Here is an 18,952-nt window from a genome sequence, read left to right on the forward strand (position 1 = left end):
AAAACATGGAATATAAATCCGTTGTTTTTAACTTTACTTTCTCCGTACAGCATAAATACACAAACAACTTAAGGGGTCCTGTTTATAGAAATTAGCATTTCACAAATCTGCAATTAAATTCTTCCCATTCACCAGGGCTTGACATAAACTTTTTTGCTCACCAGCCACTGTGGCTAGTGGTATCCCTGAGTTACTAGCCACTCGGTATTTTCACTGGCCACAATTTGTTGTTGGATAATTATGTTCAATATGATTAAAGCCGATGATAACATGCTAAAGTTTACTTAAAAAAGATTTACAACCTCTTTAAATGTAAATGACCCCTATGCACACTCAAAACAAGACTACATCAATGTTAAAATCCACAGGTCCTTAATCAGGTATTCAGCTCTGATAAAGTTGTGTAACATTGTGCTCCTTTCATATGAAAATATGCAGTCTATTAAAACATAGTAATTAAGTTTGTTATTGCTTATAATAAAATGATAATGGGGATTAATTGAACTGATAAAAACTCAGCAAGAGACACTGTCTGCTTAAATATTTATTAACGATTGTAATCAGAAAATCATTTCTTTTTTAATGAGAATGACAATGAAGGAGAGGTAAATTAAATTTCCTCAGAACGTTCATCATCAGATTCATCTTTTTGCTTGTCTCTCTGCTCCATGTTGAGATAAAATTCAACCCACCAAAGTGCCCAGTGGTAGCGCCGGTGTTACCAGCCACTGCCCAAATCCACCCGCATTTGGCCGGTTGGCCGGTGTTAATGTCAAGCCCTGCTATTCACTATTGTCTTATCAGATATCCACTCTTTTGGTCCAAAGTGATTAATTTGGATTTCTGTAGAAAAATTCTCCCTTGGAGAAAATTTTAAGATATCTAAATCAAATAGTTGTTGTTTAAATCTCTGACATCATCATCAAAAGTCATTCCAGATATTGTTGATGTCATATTAAGTAATCCTAACTGGATGATAACCTGTAACTATTAGACTGTAGGTATCTGGAATAGGTGTTTCCTGGTGAGCTGCAGATGTCCATAATGTTTAATCTGGAAACCTGCCCTTTTCTTTAAAACAAAAAACAAACAAACAAAAATTATGTAGTTGATACTTTGAAAGTATACAAAAAACATATTTATATAATCATTATGATCTGCAGGTCAGGCATGGTCCCTGTTTTGTGCTGCATCTTCTAGACACTGTCTTGTGTTGTTCATAGCTTCTGTTTGGGTATTTAATCACTGAATTGATTAAACAATTGAAAAAAATTGTCACTGGTTATCTATGTTTTCTCAGTGAGTAATCGAAGCCCTCGATGCTTGTTTAGCTTTGGAACATGTCACACAGCAGCTTCTCCATGGGCGTGCTGCCAGTGGTCTTGTGAAAGAACAGCTGCTCTATTTTTCCTGGGCTCACAAAGTGGAGTGAAGGCAGCAAGAGTAACAGTCTCCCAAACCTTAAAATAAAGAGGACTGAGTGTAATTTTTCAATTCAGGCTTTCAAATGAAAACTCAAACTGTTAACCCACATGAGGATGAAATGTTTGAAACCATACCTTGCACTTTGACTGGGGTACCTTGAATGGATGTGCTGACCTAACAACACCTGGGACTGGTCCTGTAGAATCTCCACCTGCTCTGAGCTTTTAAGGCAGCGTGTTTCTGCAAAACAAAAAGCAAAAGGTTGTTACACATCAGTTCATGAACAAATACAACTTGCTTGGGGGAAGCTTCTCACCTGGCTTGAATAGGACAATGGCTTTCAAGCAAGCAAACTCAGTGGGGTCAACAGTCAGGGCCTTAAAGCGGTTAAAGATCTCTTCCAGGATAGGTTGGTCGGTCATGGAGAGGCTGATCTTACTCTGCTGGGACAGGGTCAGAAAAGGACTGTTGTCCAGGGGCAGGGACCACTGGATGGCACACAACAGGAACATCTCACTCCAAGCTTCTTCAAGAAGAATCACCTGAGGAGGTCACAGAAAAAACATCAGTCCACACATGATTTAAAAAATGTCTAGATGGGGTTCTGAAACATTTACATATGTCAATCTCACCTGATCTCGAAATGGCAAATGAGCAAAAGCAGGCAAATTTTTTGCCCACTTGACAGACATGAAGAGGAGTTGTGCTGACGTTTCATATGCAGTCTCTGAACACCTGGAGGTGTATGGGGACATGTGACAGTCTGAAGGAGTCTGGTCTCTCTCAGAATCATTGGTTGTGACATCAATACTCTCTTCCACTGAGGAAAAGAGTCACAAAAACATTTGATACTGTTACATTTTGGTGAGTCATTACCACTCAGATGAAATGATATTTAATTCTTATGACTTATTGTCAAATACACCTTCTACTTGTGAAAAAATCAGCTCAAACAAACTGAACTGAACATGAAATATGAAGGACTTATTGGGTTAACCTCATGTAATTTTTGATTGTATGATCTTACCATCCTGCGGCTCCAGCTTTGCGCAGGTTTCTGCAGTCAACAGGCTGACCATTAAGCAATGGTTTTCATTGGGGTTACTGCAGGGCTGGATGGTGGCAGAGGAAGTGACCTGAGGCCTACAGATTACTGATGAGTGGTGGGCAGAGGAGGAGAGCAGAGACTGATGCTCTTTTTTCATGTCAACACATATGGAGTCTAGACTGATTTGTGCTGTACTTCTGGGCTGTCGTTTGTTCTGCACAGCTGCCAAAAAGACAAGAATATGAAAAATTAATTTAAAAAAAAAGTCTTAAAATACTGCTATAATAGAAATGACAGATACAAAGAAAATCTCATCGTGGTCTTTGGGGACAGGATGCTGGCAGACTGCTTTACTCATTAAAGTGTCTGAGAGTAGTGTAGAAGGTCAAGCTGTTAGTTACTGGCCCCCACTCTTTCAGGACCATGTACATGTTTGGGCAAAGAAGGCCTCTCTACTTTAAAAATCTGGCTTGTTAACAGTTTGTTTTTGTATATATTGTTTTTACGTTGTGTTTTTACTTGAGGAAGTTGCCACAAATTGGTAAAGCTATGAAGGGTCCCAGAAAAAAAAGCTTAAATTAAGACTTGTTTGCAACTGCTGAGTAAAACTTACGAAAATTTTCTTACCGTCTTTATTCATTCCAGCTTGAAGACACTTCTTCAGTCGACAAGCTTGGCACTGATTCCGATGAGGTTTGTCCACAAGGCACCTGCCAGTCCCAGCCTGACACCTTGACGAAAAAACACATTATCTTTTAGTAACACAAAAAGTTGATCAAAGTTGTGTTTCCACACAGCAAAAACTGGATTCTAAGCAAGCGTTCATGCCTTATCCTCAGTCAAATTTGTCAGATTAGACTTAATATAAGCCCCATTACCCAACAAGTCCAGAAAAAAATGTCTTCTATCTGGGTTTTACATCTAAATTGTTTACAAAAATCTGCTAATGGGGAAAGAATTTTTTGTTTAGGTTTCTTGAAATAGGAATAATTAATTTAAAAAACAACAACCCAAACAATAAAAGATTATTTCAAATCTCTCTTACCACATTGGCAGATTTCTTGTACTCTATACCGACAACTCAGTCCCCATATCTATTTTATTTTTGTATTCTGAAATAAAACAATTCTCTGGACTCGACAGGTAAATGTGGCTCAAATAAAATCTCATAAGACAAGAAGGCATTAAAAATCGGAACCAGCTCAGTTTCAGTTTTTGCCTTGCACATAACAAACCTACTTCCATCTGAAAACCAGAGTTAAATGCTTGCTCACCTGTAGATGAGTCTTCGTCTCACACTACGTTTGAAGAAGCCACTGCAGCCGTTGCAGGCGAAGATGCCATAGTGTTTGCCACTGCTTGAATCAGAGCACACTTTACAGAGCATGCCTAAGTCAGGACCTTTACCTGGAACTGAGCATTTATCTGCAGAAGAGAAGAAAAGATTGAAATAAATCCTTTAAATCATTCCACATTTATTCAAGTATCAATTAAGACGCAGGGACAACAGTATTCAACGACAGTATCAACAACAACTGAAGCCTCACCTGAACCAGTTGCATCAGTAAAGTTGTTGCAGCCTTCAGAAGAAAATGCATTTATTTCCATCTGCTCCTCCTTCTTCTCTCTATTTGGTTTGATAGGCAGCATGGCTGAAGTACTTTTTACAAGCAGTTTGGACACATGGCACAAAAAGATACAGTTTTGTCTTCTTGCTCTTGTTTAAGCTTATAGTTAAAGTGCAATGTCTCTTAATGTCATCCAAGAGTTTATCCAGAATTTTTTTTTTGCTGGGCTGATTGTCCTTCATCTGGTCATTTCTGATGCAGTGTTGGGTCAACAGAGTCTCCACTCTTCTTCTTGTGCTCCTCTCTGTACCAGAAGGAGTGTGTGAGCCTGAGACATGCAGGGCTTTCTGAGAGAACACAAGAAGATTAGCACCAAGTGCTGTGTAAGCAAATGCTGATTTGCTGTCTCCTTAATCTTTACCGTCTAAAATGCTGTCACACCATTCCCAGTCATAGCTAAGGTAATCTCTTACGAATGAAAACAAACCAAATAAAATTGTTTGGTTATATTTTTCCAAGGACAACAGGAAATGATTCTTGTATATATTTTAAAAGAGGCCCCACACATGCTACTGAAGAGGTAATATCAGGTGAAATGTTACACTTCTTATTTGTGAAAAGTAAAGTGAGCTCTCTTGTTTGTATTTACTTTTTTTATGTTAGGGTTCAGATCCTGGAAGAGGATGTTAGTCAGGAGAATGGGCCATCCTTTTTTCTGTTTGTACAAACCACTGGAAAGTACGGCAGAAAATCCCTCCAAGACAGCAGTAACAGTGCTGGTAAACACTAGCACCTCACAACAGGTGGGTTTGAGGTTTATACCCCCTGGAGGCTCCATTGTCTGTAACTAGAATTTAAGTTTTTGTACCCCTCAGAAATGGGTCATTCTTTTAAACTCATACAACATACTTCAGCGTAGATGATGCTGTCCAAAAGTGAGAAATTAATCAGTTTGGAAGCTGGTAGTGGCTGTTTAGATTGATGCATTAGTTTAGTTGCATTAGGGGAAGTTTGAACTGTGCACTGATGATAGCAACCTATCTCCTCTTTGAAGCAGAGGAAGCAGCGCCCATGATTCCAAAATGAAATCATCAAATCAAATTTTTAATCATCTGACCACAGCACAGTTTTTCATTTCACCTTGGTCCATCTTGAACCAGTTCAGACCCACAGTACTTGTACACATTTCCCTGAACGTGTTTAGATATGGTTTCTTCCTTGCATGGTGGACTTGTGAAAGCAGTGTTTATGAGCCCATGTTGTGATTTCCACTACAGAGTTATGTCTGTTTTTGAAGCAGTGCTGCCCAAGAGTGCCAAAGATCTCACCCTGCAGTATCGGTATTCCATATCTAAAATAATACTACTACTGCTACTACTACTACAACAACTACCAATGACAATAATAAAAAATAAAATAATAACAACAACAACAACAACAACAACAATAATAATAATAATAATAATAATAATAATAATAATAATATTTTTTCGAAATCTATCAAAGATATTTTGCACTGATTTTTGCACTATTTGCTCACAGTCTCACACAGAGTGGGGAACCTCTTGCTATCTTTACTTTTAAGAGTATTGGCCTCAGTGACGCTACTAACCTGCTACAAATTAACTTAAGTGTTGTCTCGTAACACTACCACTTTGTCTTTTTGAAAGTTTGACACAATTTTTGCAAACTTTTTCACATATTTATTAAACATTCTCAAGATGCTTTAAAAAGTTACAGTTCTTCACTGCTACTTATCATTAATCTTATGTGCATTAGAAGTGTTATTATGGGAACTGGTTTATGGTGGTGGACCCAATGTGATATCTTTGATGGGACCCAGAGTTCCTGGTGAACCCCTGCTTGAAGACAGCTTCCCTGTGCAATACTGGTCCTGTTGATGACACTCACGACCTTTGCATGATAAAGCCACTGGGAATCAGTAAAGAAGCGTAACCTTTCATTTAATGCACTTCTCTGATTGGGGGGCTCACAAAGAAGGCTGATGAGAAGAAATACAATTAGTGCAGAGATTCAAAGAGCAACAGGCTGACCCTTAATTCCACTCTTGTGCCAAATGGTGTCTGCTCTCTGAGGCTTCTTGCCTTCACCCTTTAAACTTAACTTAACATGTCACAACAGAGCTACTGTCATTGCTCCAAATAGCAGATACAATCAAATCAGCCCTATAATCAGATCAAAAGTAGCAAAGACAACAAAGATACTGCTGTGATGGTCTGCTGTCTCCAAGGACTGAACTCGATCATGTCTGTAATCCCTTGAAGTCACTCTTGATTTTAGAGGTACAACCATGGTATTGGTGACAGAGCTCTCTCTGTTTTCCCAAACTGGCGAATAAAAGGATTACAAACCAGAGGACGCCCCCATGTGCACACTGAGCTGTTTGAAGTCTGCAGTCTGTTTCTTTATCTCGAAGCAGAAATAAAACTGTTCACTGGGGAGCTCTAGTTTTAATGATGTAGATCTAATCTTATGCTGTTCACAAGATTTTTATCTTGCATCTCAGAAATATGTCAGCGGGTTTGTGCAATGTGTTGAACTTTCTCATACCTAGAAGGTTTCAGCCAAGATAAAAGCCTGACACCCAGAGTAGAGAACAAAATGATGCACCCATTATACAGGTCTCAACACAGGGCACAAGAACAAAGGCGAGTCAGATTTAACTCAGAAGCATGCAAGAGGACAGAGGTAGTAGACAGAGCTGTAGACATTTTCAAGGAAGCTATTCCTGCTGCCTTGAATTCTTGCTCTACTTTTGCAGAGAGCTCTTGTGCTCCCTCTCAGCTTGATCAACTTGTTGCGGATACTACGGCTGTTTCTCAAAGCCAAGGTACCTTGCCTTGCCTTGGTCTGATGTGGGCGTGGGGTGGGCGTGGGCAGGTATCCACATCATCAGTCGCTGCCCAAGTGCTGTTCCAATGTTCATGTCCTCCAGAGGCATATGTCCTCCGTTTGGTTAGCATGTGGCTAATTAACCAAGGATACACAGGTGTATCCTTCGCTGCCTTGCCATGGCTATAAATACCCAACATGCAATGCGTGAATCTACAAAAAAGGAAAAAAATGGAAGGACAAGACGCACCAGCGGAGGCGCGTGGTAAATTCCAATTTAAATGTAAGTAACAAAATACACCTCTGAAAATAACAACTTATACCATGTCCAACACTTGACTCTTTTGTGTGTCACTCACGTAACTATCATTACTGAGAAGCTGCACCTTCAGAGTGTCAATGATATGACAATAAAAAAGCAAAAAGTGTAGAAAAGTGGCAAGCCATGACAAACTTTGTAGCTGTCTGAGCTCCTCCCAAAATATGCCTTTGTAGGCTGTTCCATTAGCATCTCCTTTTGAGCAGAGGCAGGACACTTGCCTTGGATTGGAAGGAAGTGGCTTCGGAGGCACTGCCTTCAAAGGCAAGGCAAGGCAAGGTACCTTGGCTTTGGGAAACAGCCTACGGGTTCTCTTCAAGCTGTCCTCGATTCAATTGCTCCGCTCAGACAGAGGACTCTCAGACGACATCGTTCCGCTCCGTGGTACAACGCTCAAACTCGTGAGCTCAAACAACAATCGAGGAAATTAGAAAGAATATGGCGTTCGACTAAAACAACCAAATCCTGCTCGCGTTGGAAAAATAGTCTAAATGAATATAGAAAGGCTTTGCGACTGGCGCGTGCAACTTACTACTCGACTCTTATAGAAGAGAATAAAAACAATCCTAGATTCCTTTTCAGCACTGTAGCCAGGCTGACAAACAGTCATAGCTCTACTGAGCCATGCGTTCCTCTATCGCTTAGCAGTGAGGGCTTTATGAGCTTTTTTAACAATAAGATATTAAAAATTAGAGATAAAATTAGTAGCGTGTTACATGCAACCGTGATAGAACCTTCGATCGATGGCGAATTTGCGGAAACGTCGCTTAGAGCTAATATACTCCTGGACTGCTTCTCGCCTGTGGACCTGTCAGAGCTGGATTCAACTGTCACTTCAGCCAAACCATCAATTGTCTTCTGGATCCCATCCCAGCTTGGCTGTTAAAGGAAGTCTTTCCCTTGGTCGGATCTTCTTTACTAAGGATGATTAATGCGTCTTTACTGTCGGGCTACGTGCCCCAACTTTTTAAAGTTGCTGTTATTAAGCCTCTTCTTAAAAAGCCTACACTTGATTCAGGCTCTTTTGTCAACTACAGACCGATATCTAACCTGTCTTTCGTTTCTAAGATCTTGGAGAAAGTTGTTGCGAGTCAGCTCTGTGATTTTCTTCATAGCAACAGTCTTTTTGAGGTCTTTCAGTCTGGGTTCAGAGCTCACCACAGCACTGAGACTGCGCTGCTGAAAGTAACCAACGATCTACTTTTGGCTTCGGACAGTGGTCTTCTTTCTGTGCTTGTCTTGCTTGATCTTAGTGCCGCTTTCGACACTATTGATCATTGCATTCTTCTGCGGAGATTAGAGAGTCTTCTTGGTATCTCAGGAACCGCTTTAGCCTGGCTTCGATCGTATCTTTCGGATCGACATCAGTTTGTTCATGTGAACAACGTCTCTTCTTCTCACACCAGGGTGCAATATGGAGTTCCTCAAGGTTCAGTGCTCGGACCGATTCTTTTCATCTTGTATATGCTTCCTCTCGGCACTATATTGAGGAAACACTCCATAAACTTTCACTGCTATGCAGATGACACTCAGCTTTACTTGTCAATGAAGCCTGAAGAAACCAACCGCTTATCTAAACTTGAAGCATGCCTCAAAGACGTAAGGTCCTGGATGAGCAGAAACTTCTTACTGCTGAACTCAGAGAAGACTGAAGTCATTGTTCTTGGACCTAAACATCTCAGAGAAGCTTTCTTGAACAACATCGCCGCCTCTGACGACATCAGCTTGGCTTCCAGCACCACTGTCAGGAACCTGGGAGTTCTTTTGGATCAGGACCTGTCCTTTAACTCTCACATCCAACAGGTCTCAAGGACGGCATTTTTTCATCTTCGCAATATCAAGCGAATTAGACACATCTTGTCCCGGAGCGACGCTGAGAAACTGGTCCATGCTTTCGTTTCTTCTAGGCTGGACTACTGTAACTCTCTTTTATCCGGCTGTCCTAATAAGTCTATTAGGACTCTTCAGCTGGTTCAGAATGCTGCCGCTCGGGTACTGACTTGGACTGGGAGGAGAGAGCACATCTCTCCAGTGTTAGCGTCTCTACACTGGTTACCTATAAAATCTAGGATAGAGTTTAAATTCTTCTTTTGACTTACAAAGCGCTTAATGGCATCGGGCCATCGTATCTTAAAGACTTAATTGTTCCGTATAATCCGTCTAGGTCTTTGCGTTCTCAACATGCAGGTCTGCTCGTTGTACCTAGGGTCTCTAAAAGTAGTATGGGAGGTCGAGCCTTTAGTTATCAGGCTCCTCTTCTTTGGAATAACTTACCGGTTGAGGTCCGGGAGCAGACACGGTCTCAACCTTTAAGAGTAGACTTAAAACTTTCCTTTTTGATAAAGCTTACAGTTAGAGCTGGATCAGATCTGAACCAGCTCTTAGTCATGCTGCTATAGGTTTAGACTGCTGGGGGGAACTGACACACAGGGCTCCTGTTTCCCTCTTTTTCTGTCAGTCTAACTTCTAGTCTTACTGTCCTGTTATAGTTACTGACCATACACCTCTCTGGGAGGGTCTGAGTTTGTCTTGTAGGTTCCTGGGGATCGGTGAAGAAGACGGCCTGCTGCTGTGCTCCTGTCCGACACCAGCTACTACAGCTTTGGATTTGGCCTGCTGGTTTCACCTTAACTGTCGCCACAGCGCCAAACTTCAGACTGCGTCTGTTTCTCTCTCTCTCCCTTTCTCTGTGTGTGTGTGTGTGTGTGTCTGTGTCTGTGTGTGTGTGTGTGTCTGTGTGCGTGTGTGTGTATCCCTATCCCCCCCCCCCCCCCCTTCTCTCTCCCACTGTCTCTCCTCTATCTGTCCCTCTCTAACCCCAACACAGTCGAGACAGATGTCTGTCTAACATGAGTCTGGTTCTGTCCGAGGTTTCTGCCCGTTAAAGGGAAGTTTTTCCTTGCCATTGTAACTTGCTAAATGCTGCAAAGTCCTGTACTCATGGTGGATTAAGATAAGATAAGACTCCTTATCTTGTCTTGATGTTGGGTTTCTGCTAATAAAATTTTATTAACATTTACGGGTCTAGACCTGTAAATGTTTTTGTAAAGTGTCTTGAAATAACATTTGTTATGATTTGGCGCTATATAAATAAAGATTGATTGAAGATGGAAAACGATAAGAATAGGATCTTGAGGATAGACGTTACGGCAAAAAGAAAGGAAGAAATAAAACATTAATCATTTAATTTATGCCTACAGGTTTCCTGGAGGTCTTTGTATCTTAAGCAGAGCTAAGTAAAGTAATCTAGAGTCCTGTCTAAGATTAAATAACATGGGTGTTACACACATTTCAGAGTTTTCTCCTCAATAGTTGATGCTTTTAAGGTGCATGCTCAGTAATCATCCATGAAAGATCAAAGCTTGTTTGTGATGACAGGTGATAAAAGCAGAACTTAATCTTATGGATGCAGCTCTCTCCATTTGCCTGCAAGGGAGAAATATTAAGTATATCATGGGAAAAAGGCCTTTTTACCAAAAGTTGGACCCAAAACCCTGCTCCTGGGGATCTCATGGTGGCCCCAAAGGAGTATCGCAGTCCTCAGGCAACATCTTGCAGCGTTTTGGCCCCACTGGAATTGTAATTAGCCAAAAAAGGCCCTTTTCACACAGCCAAAATGACCCGAGGAAAAGGGCCTTTTTTTTCCCAAAAGTTGGACCGGAAACTTGGTTTTAAGAAAACCCACTGTGTGCGTTTTTAGGGATCTCATGGTGGCTGCCTAGAAGTACCAGAGCCCTCAGGATACATCTTGCAGAGTTTTGGCCCTGCCAGAATTTTCTGAGGAAAAGGCCTTTTTTCCAAGGGTCAGCTTTACTCCTCGCTCGCTCACTGTTGAAATTCAACTCTTCTGTCATGGTGTCATTGTGTGTGATCAGGATCACTCCTTATATCTTTCTTACAGGGTATCTGATCACCAACTGCTTTTTTTATAAGTTTAAACACCAAATCTATTCACAAATGTTTTTTGTGACAAAAAATTCTGTAAAGCCGTATATTGATTACTTTTTTGGTCAATTTCTTCCTGAACATGCAGCTGGGTTTTTTGCAGACTGAGTGATCTTTGTACCCGTTACTCAGTTATAAAAATCACAGGTGTCTTATTTGAATGTTTCCTGCCAGAGCTTAACATATTGAGTAATATGCTGATAGGAAATGTGTTTGGGTCTAAAATGATGACTTGCAGGGATTAAGTCATGCTGGCTGTCTCTGTGGGATGACAGAAATAATAATCATGTCTCACTTTCATTTTTCTTAAAAATACCAGCCAGCTTTACTCCTGCAAAAGGACTACGACATGCACGACACATGGCACTTCTCTTTTGTCTATTCCTAGTCTTCAGTGTGGGTACTGCTGCTCCTGTTTGTTGAAGTGGTGAAGAAGTCAAGAGTGAAATGATGGCTGAACAGCTGGTGGTTAGACTGAACAAAGACTTTCAGGCATGACAATAATTTCATGACAAAGTAGATGTTTACTAAAACGTATACATTTTTAACATGTCATGTTCTTTTTCTTTTTGCAGGCCCCTGTCGGCCTCATACTCAATCAAACTGCAGATGACTTGAATGGACCTTTATCCAACAGCATCATCTTGGGGGCTACAACAATCTGTCCTCTGATACTTTGTTGGGGTCACTCTGATCAAATTCAAAATCTAATTTCAGAGGCAGAGTCACTGCAGCAAGAATCATTTAAAACCTTCACTGCCTAAACCACTTGAAGAGCTTCACAACCGAAAGGAGACAATAAAAGTGTCTTGAACAATTCCATGAATACATAAAAGTTTAATACAAATGTGGGAAGATTCAAAAGAAAACACAAATCCAAGAGTTTATGAATATTTTGAGTGAACGCCAAACTCACAGAAGATTTTGACCTACATTTTTGTTGTGGTGGTACAAAATAAATGATTTCAGAGATGCAGGAACCAGATGAATGACACACTGAGGGTTTTTTTTTACAGATGGGCCCCACAGTTCATTCAGTCTGACAGAGCTGATCAATAAGATCAACTGTGCTTTTTTCTAAAATCTCTGGGTGCTAAATAAAAGGGATTTCTTTAACCTTCAAACTTCACTACCCTCCCCGTACAAAAATACACACACATTTACACTAACAAACAAAGCATCAGGAATCAAACCACTTGTTTCTTTTGATGCTGGTGTTCTTGTTGCTGTTACCCATCAGTTTCTTCTTGTACTGCTCCACCAGGCTTTCAAAGCGGTCCCCATCACGATTTTTGAAATGTTTCTTTGCTTGTTTAACCTGAAAATGACACAAGACATCATCAAGCTACAGTTGACCTCAAGTTAAAAATGAGAGCTGACAGAGATGGGTGTCCAGGACGTGTGATTGTGTAACAGCTGACCGCTTCCATTAAAGTTACATCCATGCCTGGTGCATGGGTCTAAATAAACTGCAGATTACAAAATGTTGCGGACAAGCTCATTTTTGTTCAAATAATTTACAGCGTATTGCATTTGTTGATGCATTTATCGATGCAATTTAAAAAACTACCCTTTGACAAGAAAAGAGAGTTGAGAGACAAAGTTTGTCCTGATTCCTCACTGGCTGATTCTTCATCTTTGTCAAGAAGTAATTTTTAAATATGTCCCCAGGATATAATTAGGCAAACATCACTATATGTTTTTACCTGGTTTCTGGACTGTGTGGGCTTTTCCATCTGCTTCCTTTGAAAGTCTCTCCTGTTAGTTCCTGGTCTTCCTTTTTTGAGTGGTGGGGCCTTTTGTTTTCCTTTATCACGCATCCTGAAAAAAAAAAAGCAGTTCAAAACTCTGCTGTAATACACCGGATGTTGACAGTATATGGTCCCTTACAGTGACATGTTAGCGTAGGACCTTTGATTAAGAATCTGTTTGTTGCTGAACTTCAGAAAAACACTTCTGTGGTTGTCAGAGTTGAATTTTATCTATTTTTATTTAAAGAATTTCAAATTCAAATGAGTGTTACTTTCGAGACTCATCAGCTCAAACATTAAGTGAAACACATTTCTTCGTATAAAGGAGTCTAGTAAAGAGAATGATGTCATACCTAATCTTGGGTCCCCGATGGGATGGAAAAGCCAAGACCTTCTTTCGCTTGTTTCCGTTCTCCAGGTCTACATGCTCAACCTCAGGGTTGGTACGAAAGCCAAAATAGTGTCCGCCTTGCCTCTGGTTCTGAGTGTGAGCTTATACAGGCAGAGCAGAACCAAGATTATCAAAATGAGGAAAAGAATATTTAATAGTAATATCAAATTAAGGAATACGGTTTTTTTTTCCACATTATTTAACTGTCTAAAATGTTGGTTCAATGGAAAATAAAGTTTGAACACAAAAATCATATTGTAATACCTGTCTGCGCTGATGATGCATGTGCTTTATTCCCATCATTTTTGGGTGCTTTTCCCCCTCCAGCTGCCTGAGGCTGAGGTTTGGCTCCACCTTTGAAAGGCTGCTTTTTAAACATCTGCAAAAATATCACACAAAGTTATTTTTCATTTTGCTAATACAAGCCTCTTTAAATTTGAACAAGATTACTTGTAAGTCACTCTGAGATATAAGATGAGAACACACCTTGCTCTTTTGTTGTCGCTGTTCTTTGATTTTGAGTTTCCTTGAGTCCTCCAAAGAGAACTCAACAATAGGTCTCTGCACAGCAACACATGGCACAAAGAAGTTTTAATGAAGCTTCACAACCATAATGAGTATTTGACCAGTGCATTAAATATTTTGTTCAACCCAGTGTGTCAAAACAAATTAACACCAGTCTAACTCTTCTCATGACATACCTTGTTTGGGCCAAAGATGTCAGGGTTGTTGTTAAGGTGACGAAGCGTGCTCAGAGCATGCTCATGCTCCTGGAACTGAACAAAGCCATAACCTAACGACTGTCCCATCACCTGACCCTTCTCTGGCTTCTTGTCATACATCACTCGACACTAGATGTAAAAACAGGAGGATTGTGTTCAAAACAGATAACAACACTCCCTACTGGGCACAACCATACATTGTTTTACATTCTGTGAAAGCTGATGATCAACACCTCAATCACTACATCAAAAATTCTTGTTAGAGCTGCACATTAAAGACAGTTATCTGTATATCACTGTGTCACTCACCTCTGGGATGTGAACACCCTTGCTGGTTTTAAAAGGTTGGAGACAGAGTGCTCTGAGTTTTTTATTGTCCACTGACTTCGGCAGGTTGTGGACACACAGACGTGTCTTTGACACAAACACATTGATGTTCTGTAGCTTTGTCCTCTTTACTTCTTCAAACTGTGAGAAAGAGATTATACCAAATTGTTCTCAAAATGATGAAAACAGTTAATTTAAAAAAAACATTTAAATGTCTGATATGGTCATTGAGATCTGTACTTACTCTTGCTCTTTTGATCATGTCAGCTTCTGGAACGCCCTCTGCAGCCTTGGTGCCAGCACGGATCACTGTGTGCAGCAGCCACAAGTGGACAGCATTCAGTGTCAGATTATCAAAGTAAAATGTTTTTTATTTCTTTCATAGACACCTGCCAGGACAGACACAGTCTCTCTGGGTAATTTAAAAAAAATGCTGAGGTTTAACATTTCTATTGTCTCTCTGTAGAATTAAATCCTCAAAGGATTCTCACAGTCTGATACTGTTTCATGTTAAAGTGTTAAATCGGCTGGATGCCCTAAAATTTTAAGTGATATGTTCACAAGGAGGGTGGCATGGTAAGCCATTTAAGAGTCAACTTGAGAGGCTGTTAAACAAATCACACAACAATGTTCTGCTGTTTGTGTAGAGTCTGTCTCATCTGTTTATAAAACATTTGTGGGACAATGACTTAGATGGGCACTTTCTTTGAAAATATGTGTGACACATTTTAGACGTCAAATTGTGACTGGACATCTCCTGAGTTCGGTCGGTTAAAACAAACAGTTTGGAAGTTGGAAAAAAAAAGGTGTACTCACATCCCTCTCTAGCGAGGTACAGATTCCTGGTGCCTGTCTCAACTTTGACTTTGTTAACTTTCATTTTGGAAGCATCTTCTCTGGTCACTGCTGCCACAATTAACAGCTTTCTGCCATCCACACGAATGCCACCATTCTGAAACCAATGGTGTGATGTTACAACAAGGAGGTGATGTCAAGTAATTTCACAAAAAAAAACCTGATTGGACAGGATTTAAGGCTTCATCAAAGGCAGAAACAGCAAACTACCTCAGCCTCATCAGCTGCTGCTGCTATGCACTTGTCGGCAGCCTCTTTCGTCTTGAATTGAGCAAATCCACAACCTAACAAAACAACAAATCAGAGTCAGACTCAGAAATAAGGCATTTATCTTCAGGAATACAGTAAGAGCAAAAAACAACTAAACAACAGTCGCAAATAAAGTAATTGTTTACTGACCTTTTGAATGATCTGTATCTGGGTGGAGGACTATCTTTATGTAGTTAAGTTCTCCAAAGCGAAGAAGAACTTCTTCAAGACCCTCTTCATCTGTGTCAAATGACAGGTTTCTAAATAAAACAGAGGTAAGATAACAGAAATTGAAATGAAGATCCTGAAATGATTATAAAAAGATTGCTTAATGGGGAAAAATGAGCAGGTACACAGACATGAAAAATCCAGATTCGAGATTTAGGATATGTTAAATTGCAAACCTGATGAAAACTGTTCTTCCCTCCCCCACATCTGATGGAAGAGGTTTCCTTGGGGTTTTCTTTTTAGCTTTAAATAGTAAAAAAAATAGTAGCAGCATAAGAACATGAAACATCAGTGCTTCATGAGGAAATATTGGAAACAAGCAGAAAATTTATACCCAATTCATCTTCTTGGTCCTCATCATCTTCTTCCTCACTGTCATCCTGATCATCACTTGAATCTTGGCTACTTTTACCATCATCATCATCATCATCATCATCATCTTCCTCCTCCTCTTCCTCATCATCATCTTCTTCATCCTCCTCCTGTGATGCATCATCCTCATCATCTTCCATATCTTGGTCTTCACTATCATTGTCATCTTCTGATTCAGACTCCTCCTTCTGTTTCACAGCAGTTTTTGCAGCGACTCTGAGAAAAAGGTTTAACAAACAATTAACCTCTGAATGTGATGCATGGACGGAAATAAACAGAAAGAATTATAACAGAGTTTCACACTTTTTACTGCCTGCTGCTTGGGTTGTTTGTTCCTCCTCATCTTCAGAGTCACTCTCTGTATCTGGCTGATTTGCTGATGTCTCCTCAGTATTATTATTTTCTGTCAGGTAATGAAATATGAAAATGTAGACACATTAAACTGTTGATTAATATGTTTGTTAGTATACACCAAGGAGGTTTCTGACAGTGTCGGTCAGGTGTTACAGAGAGCTGTCTTAATACATAATTTACTGTTTCAGAAAGCATAAATATGGAAACTTACTTGCAGGTGATTGTTGCTGTGTGGCAATAAACTTCTCCTTAGGCACAGCCCAGTCAACTGCAACCTGCCGGCCTACCAACAAAACAATCCCAGTAAATTAACAGAAACCTAACAATAATTTGCCATGTCAACATAACAGCAGTGTTTACTGAAAAATCATCGACCTTTTATTTCCTTCAGGTTCACGGCACCTAGAGCTCTTGCAGCCTCGGACACATTTTTAAAGAGGACAAAGGCAAATCCTCGCATCTTTCCATCTAAGCAAAGGACAAAAAAAAATCAACGTCATAAGAAAATAAACTAAGTGATGGATAACACTTAAAAATGTAGTGTTGAGCAGCATTGGGCATCCAGTAAAAGCTAGTAAAAATCCTTCCTACCAGGTTTAAGGGGGATTTTGGACTCGAGAACTGTTCCAAACTTTGCAAAAACTTGCTTCAGATCATCTTCGGAGCACTGTGAAAGCAAAAGCACATAGTGTCAACAAAAAAAACTACATAGGGCTCATTTTACAGGGGAATTCAACAACTTTATTTTTAATAGAGTGGATGGTCAAACAATAAGTCGCAGAATTGCACACCAATGTTAGATGCTTTACCTTGAAACTAAGGTTCCTTACGATGAGTCTTGGTTTGAGATTTGTTTTTCTGTTGCCTTTGCCTTTTTGCTCCTTGTCTTTTGGTGGTGGAGCTGGCTCTTGAGGCGCTACATGAAGTGCACAAGCAAAGGTGTCAAAAAAAAAAAAAAACAACAACCCAGGAACTGCCACAGTCGTTAATTTTCTGAACATGCACTAAAAACTCACCTGTTTTCCTCTTGTCTTTTATTTTCCTTTTGGCTACTGAAATAGAAAGCCTCTGTCCATCATAATCTTTGATGTCTTTCAAAGCCCGCTGAGCATCTTCCTCCAGTGAATATGTGACATAGCCGAATCCCCGACATTTTTCTGCACCTGATAAGTTATACACATATCTTTTAATGGGTATTACAATGATCTAATTATTTTACATCCATGAGTGTCTGTCTCTTCGCTTTTTACAGCTAAAAAGAGGATATAATCAAGTATGAATTATCTTATACTCTGTTTACCCGTTCTAATTGAAAAAAGAGTGTCAATGTGATACCTTTCTCTCGGACCACGAAGCATTGCTTTACTGGCCCAATTTCGGAGAATATCTCCGTTAGTCGTTCATTTGTAGCTGAAGCTGGAAGCGATCTAACGAATAAGGTCTGCGCAGGCATGGCTGCCTGTCGCCTTGCTAGCTAACAGTAGCTCTAAATTAATAACATAAATATTGTCAAAAGAAGAAAACAAAAGTATAACGTCAACAAATTATTTACAACCACAAAATGGTGGTTAGATTAAAGTTATTCAATTTCCCTCGAATTCACAAATTACAAACGTGCCAGAGAAATGCTCCTTTGCAACATTGCTGGTTAGCCTGTCGCATGTTTACATACGCGGGCAGCCATCTTTAAAATTAACGGAAACTGCGTCACATCAGTTTTCCTCTTTATTTGCAGAAAATTGCTCTCTGTCGCCGCCTCCCGTCTGGATGTTGACATTCTTCACTCCACTTGAGTTTTCTTGTCTAAGGGGACAATGAAGGTGGTTGTCTTTTTCTGATACGTTTGAAACAGTTTAAAATTTGCTGTCTCAAAGTGGGGAAATGAGAAATCTAAAGCAAAGCCTCTACGCCTAACCAAGGAAAAATCTTGTTTCCTTTTTTTCTCTTCAGGTTTTTTTTGTTATTATTATTATTATTAATATTCTGAACATAATGGCAACTGGAATTTTAAGAGGCGAGAATTTAAAATTTCCCATCTTAGCATGTTTTAATCCACGAATAAAAATCTCACTTATTCAATGCATTTTACTGTCTTGTAGAACAATTCAGAACTTTAAATGTTTACATAATTAAAAAAAATAAAGTGATGTCCTTTTAATTCATATTTTAAATTATCATGTTTTGCATGCATGTTTATTACCTAAACTAAATAATGTTTTTGGACTCTATCATACCCTTTTTACAGTCCTGTAACACAAGCCAGTGACATAACCTGTCAGGACATGAGCAGGGCCTGACAGTCTGCTCCCTCACCTGACATAACTCAGCACATATGTTTGCTAGAATAAAAGCTGTTTGCATGAAAAAAAAGACTTTCAAATACGTTTGTTTTGCTTCTTTCGTAACTTTTTTTCCTCTCGGATATTATAGTGGGACAGGGCGTAACACAAAGGCTGTAAAGGGTTAGAATAACAATACCATGTATATCAATGCCAGAACTCACCCTGATCAGTGTCAGGTAAATTTTCACAAAATAATGTCTCTT

The 18,952-nt window shown here is 39.8% G+C and overlaps 2 protein-coding genes across 2 annotated transcripts; both read right to left on the bottom strand.

The window, feature by feature from the left end:
- Positions 1 to 122: 122 nt before the first annotated feature.
- On the bottom strand, positions 123 to 3,900 carry nr2e3 (nuclear receptor subfamily 2, group E, member 3). Its single transcript, XM_074676886.1, has 7 exons — positions 3,748 to 3,900; positions 3,101 to 3,204; positions 2,453 to 2,695; positions 2,058 to 2,245; positions 1,742 to 1,967; positions 1,560 to 1,665; positions 123 to 1,460 (listed from the first exon to the last, which is right to left on the bottom strand). The coding sequence occupies exons 1-7, from the start codon at positions 3,858 to 3,860 to the stop codon at positions 1,328 to 1,330; spliced, it is 1,113 nt and encodes a 370-aa protein (XP_074532987.1). The 5' UTR covers positions 3,861 to 3,900; the 3' UTR covers positions 123 to 1,327.
- An 8,080-nt stretch (positions 3,901 to 11,980) lies between these two features.
- rbm28 (RNA binding motif protein 28) lies at positions 11,981 to 18,085 on the bottom strand. Its single transcript, XM_074678617.1, has 20 exons — positions 17,743 to 18,085; positions 17,424 to 17,570; positions 17,217 to 17,323; positions 16,999 to 17,074; positions 16,783 to 16,875; positions 16,619 to 16,690; positions 16,357 to 16,456; positions 16,016 to 16,269; positions 15,858 to 15,924; positions 15,604 to 15,713; positions 15,415 to 15,488; positions 15,166 to 15,301; positions 14,594 to 14,658; positions 14,332 to 14,490; positions 14,002 to 14,151; positions 13,787 to 13,861; positions 13,565 to 13,679; positions 13,263 to 13,401; positions 12,865 to 12,979; positions 11,981 to 12,476 (listed from the first exon to the last, which is right to left on the bottom strand). The coding sequence occupies exons 1-20, from the start codon at positions 17,858 to 17,860 to the stop codon at positions 12,339 to 12,341; spliced, it is 2,310 nt and encodes a 769-aa protein (XP_074534718.1). The 5' UTR covers positions 17,861 to 18,085; the 3' UTR covers positions 11,981 to 12,338.
- Positions 18,086 to 18,952: the final 867 nt, after the last annotated feature.

The sequence above is a fragment of the Halichoeres trimaculatus genome, unplaced genomic scaffold, assembly GCF_033239565.1.
Source record: "Halichoeres trimaculatus isolate MK-OKI-2021-1 unplaced genomic scaffold, fHalTri1.1 fHalTri1_scaffold_10, whole genome shotgun sequence".
NCBI classification, from domain to species: Eukaryota; Metazoa; Chordata; class Actinopteri; order Labriformes; family Labridae; genus Halichoeres; species Halichoeres trimaculatus.

Excerpts from the sequence above, each read along its gene's own strand:
- nr2e3 (XM_074676886.1), bottom strand. The coding sequence starts at position 3,860 with ATGCTCTGTAAAGTGTGCTCTGATTCAAGCAGTGGCAAACACTATGGC. Across the intron at positions 1,666-1,741 it reads CATTGTCCTATTCAAGCCAG|AAACACGCTGCCTTAAAAGC; the intron begins GTGAGAAGCTTC and ends TTTGTTTTGCAG. Across the intron at positions 1,461-1,559 it reads TACCCCAGTCAAAGTGCAAG|GTTTGGGAGACTGTTACTCT; the intron begins GTATGGTTTCAA and ends CTTTATTTTAAG.
- rbm28 (XM_074678617.1), bottom strand. The coding sequence starts at position 17,860 with ATGCCTGCGCAGACCTTATTCGTTAGATCGCTTCCAGCTTCAGCTACA. Across the intron at positions 14,152-14,331 it reads AGGGTGTTCACATCCCAGAG|TGTCGAGTGATGTATGACAA; the intron begins GTGAGTGACACA and ends TTTTACATCTAG. Across the intron at positions 12,980-13,262 it reads CATCGGGGACCCAAGATTAG|GATGCGTGATAAAGGAAAAC; the intron begins GTATGACATCAT and ends TTTTTTTTTCAG.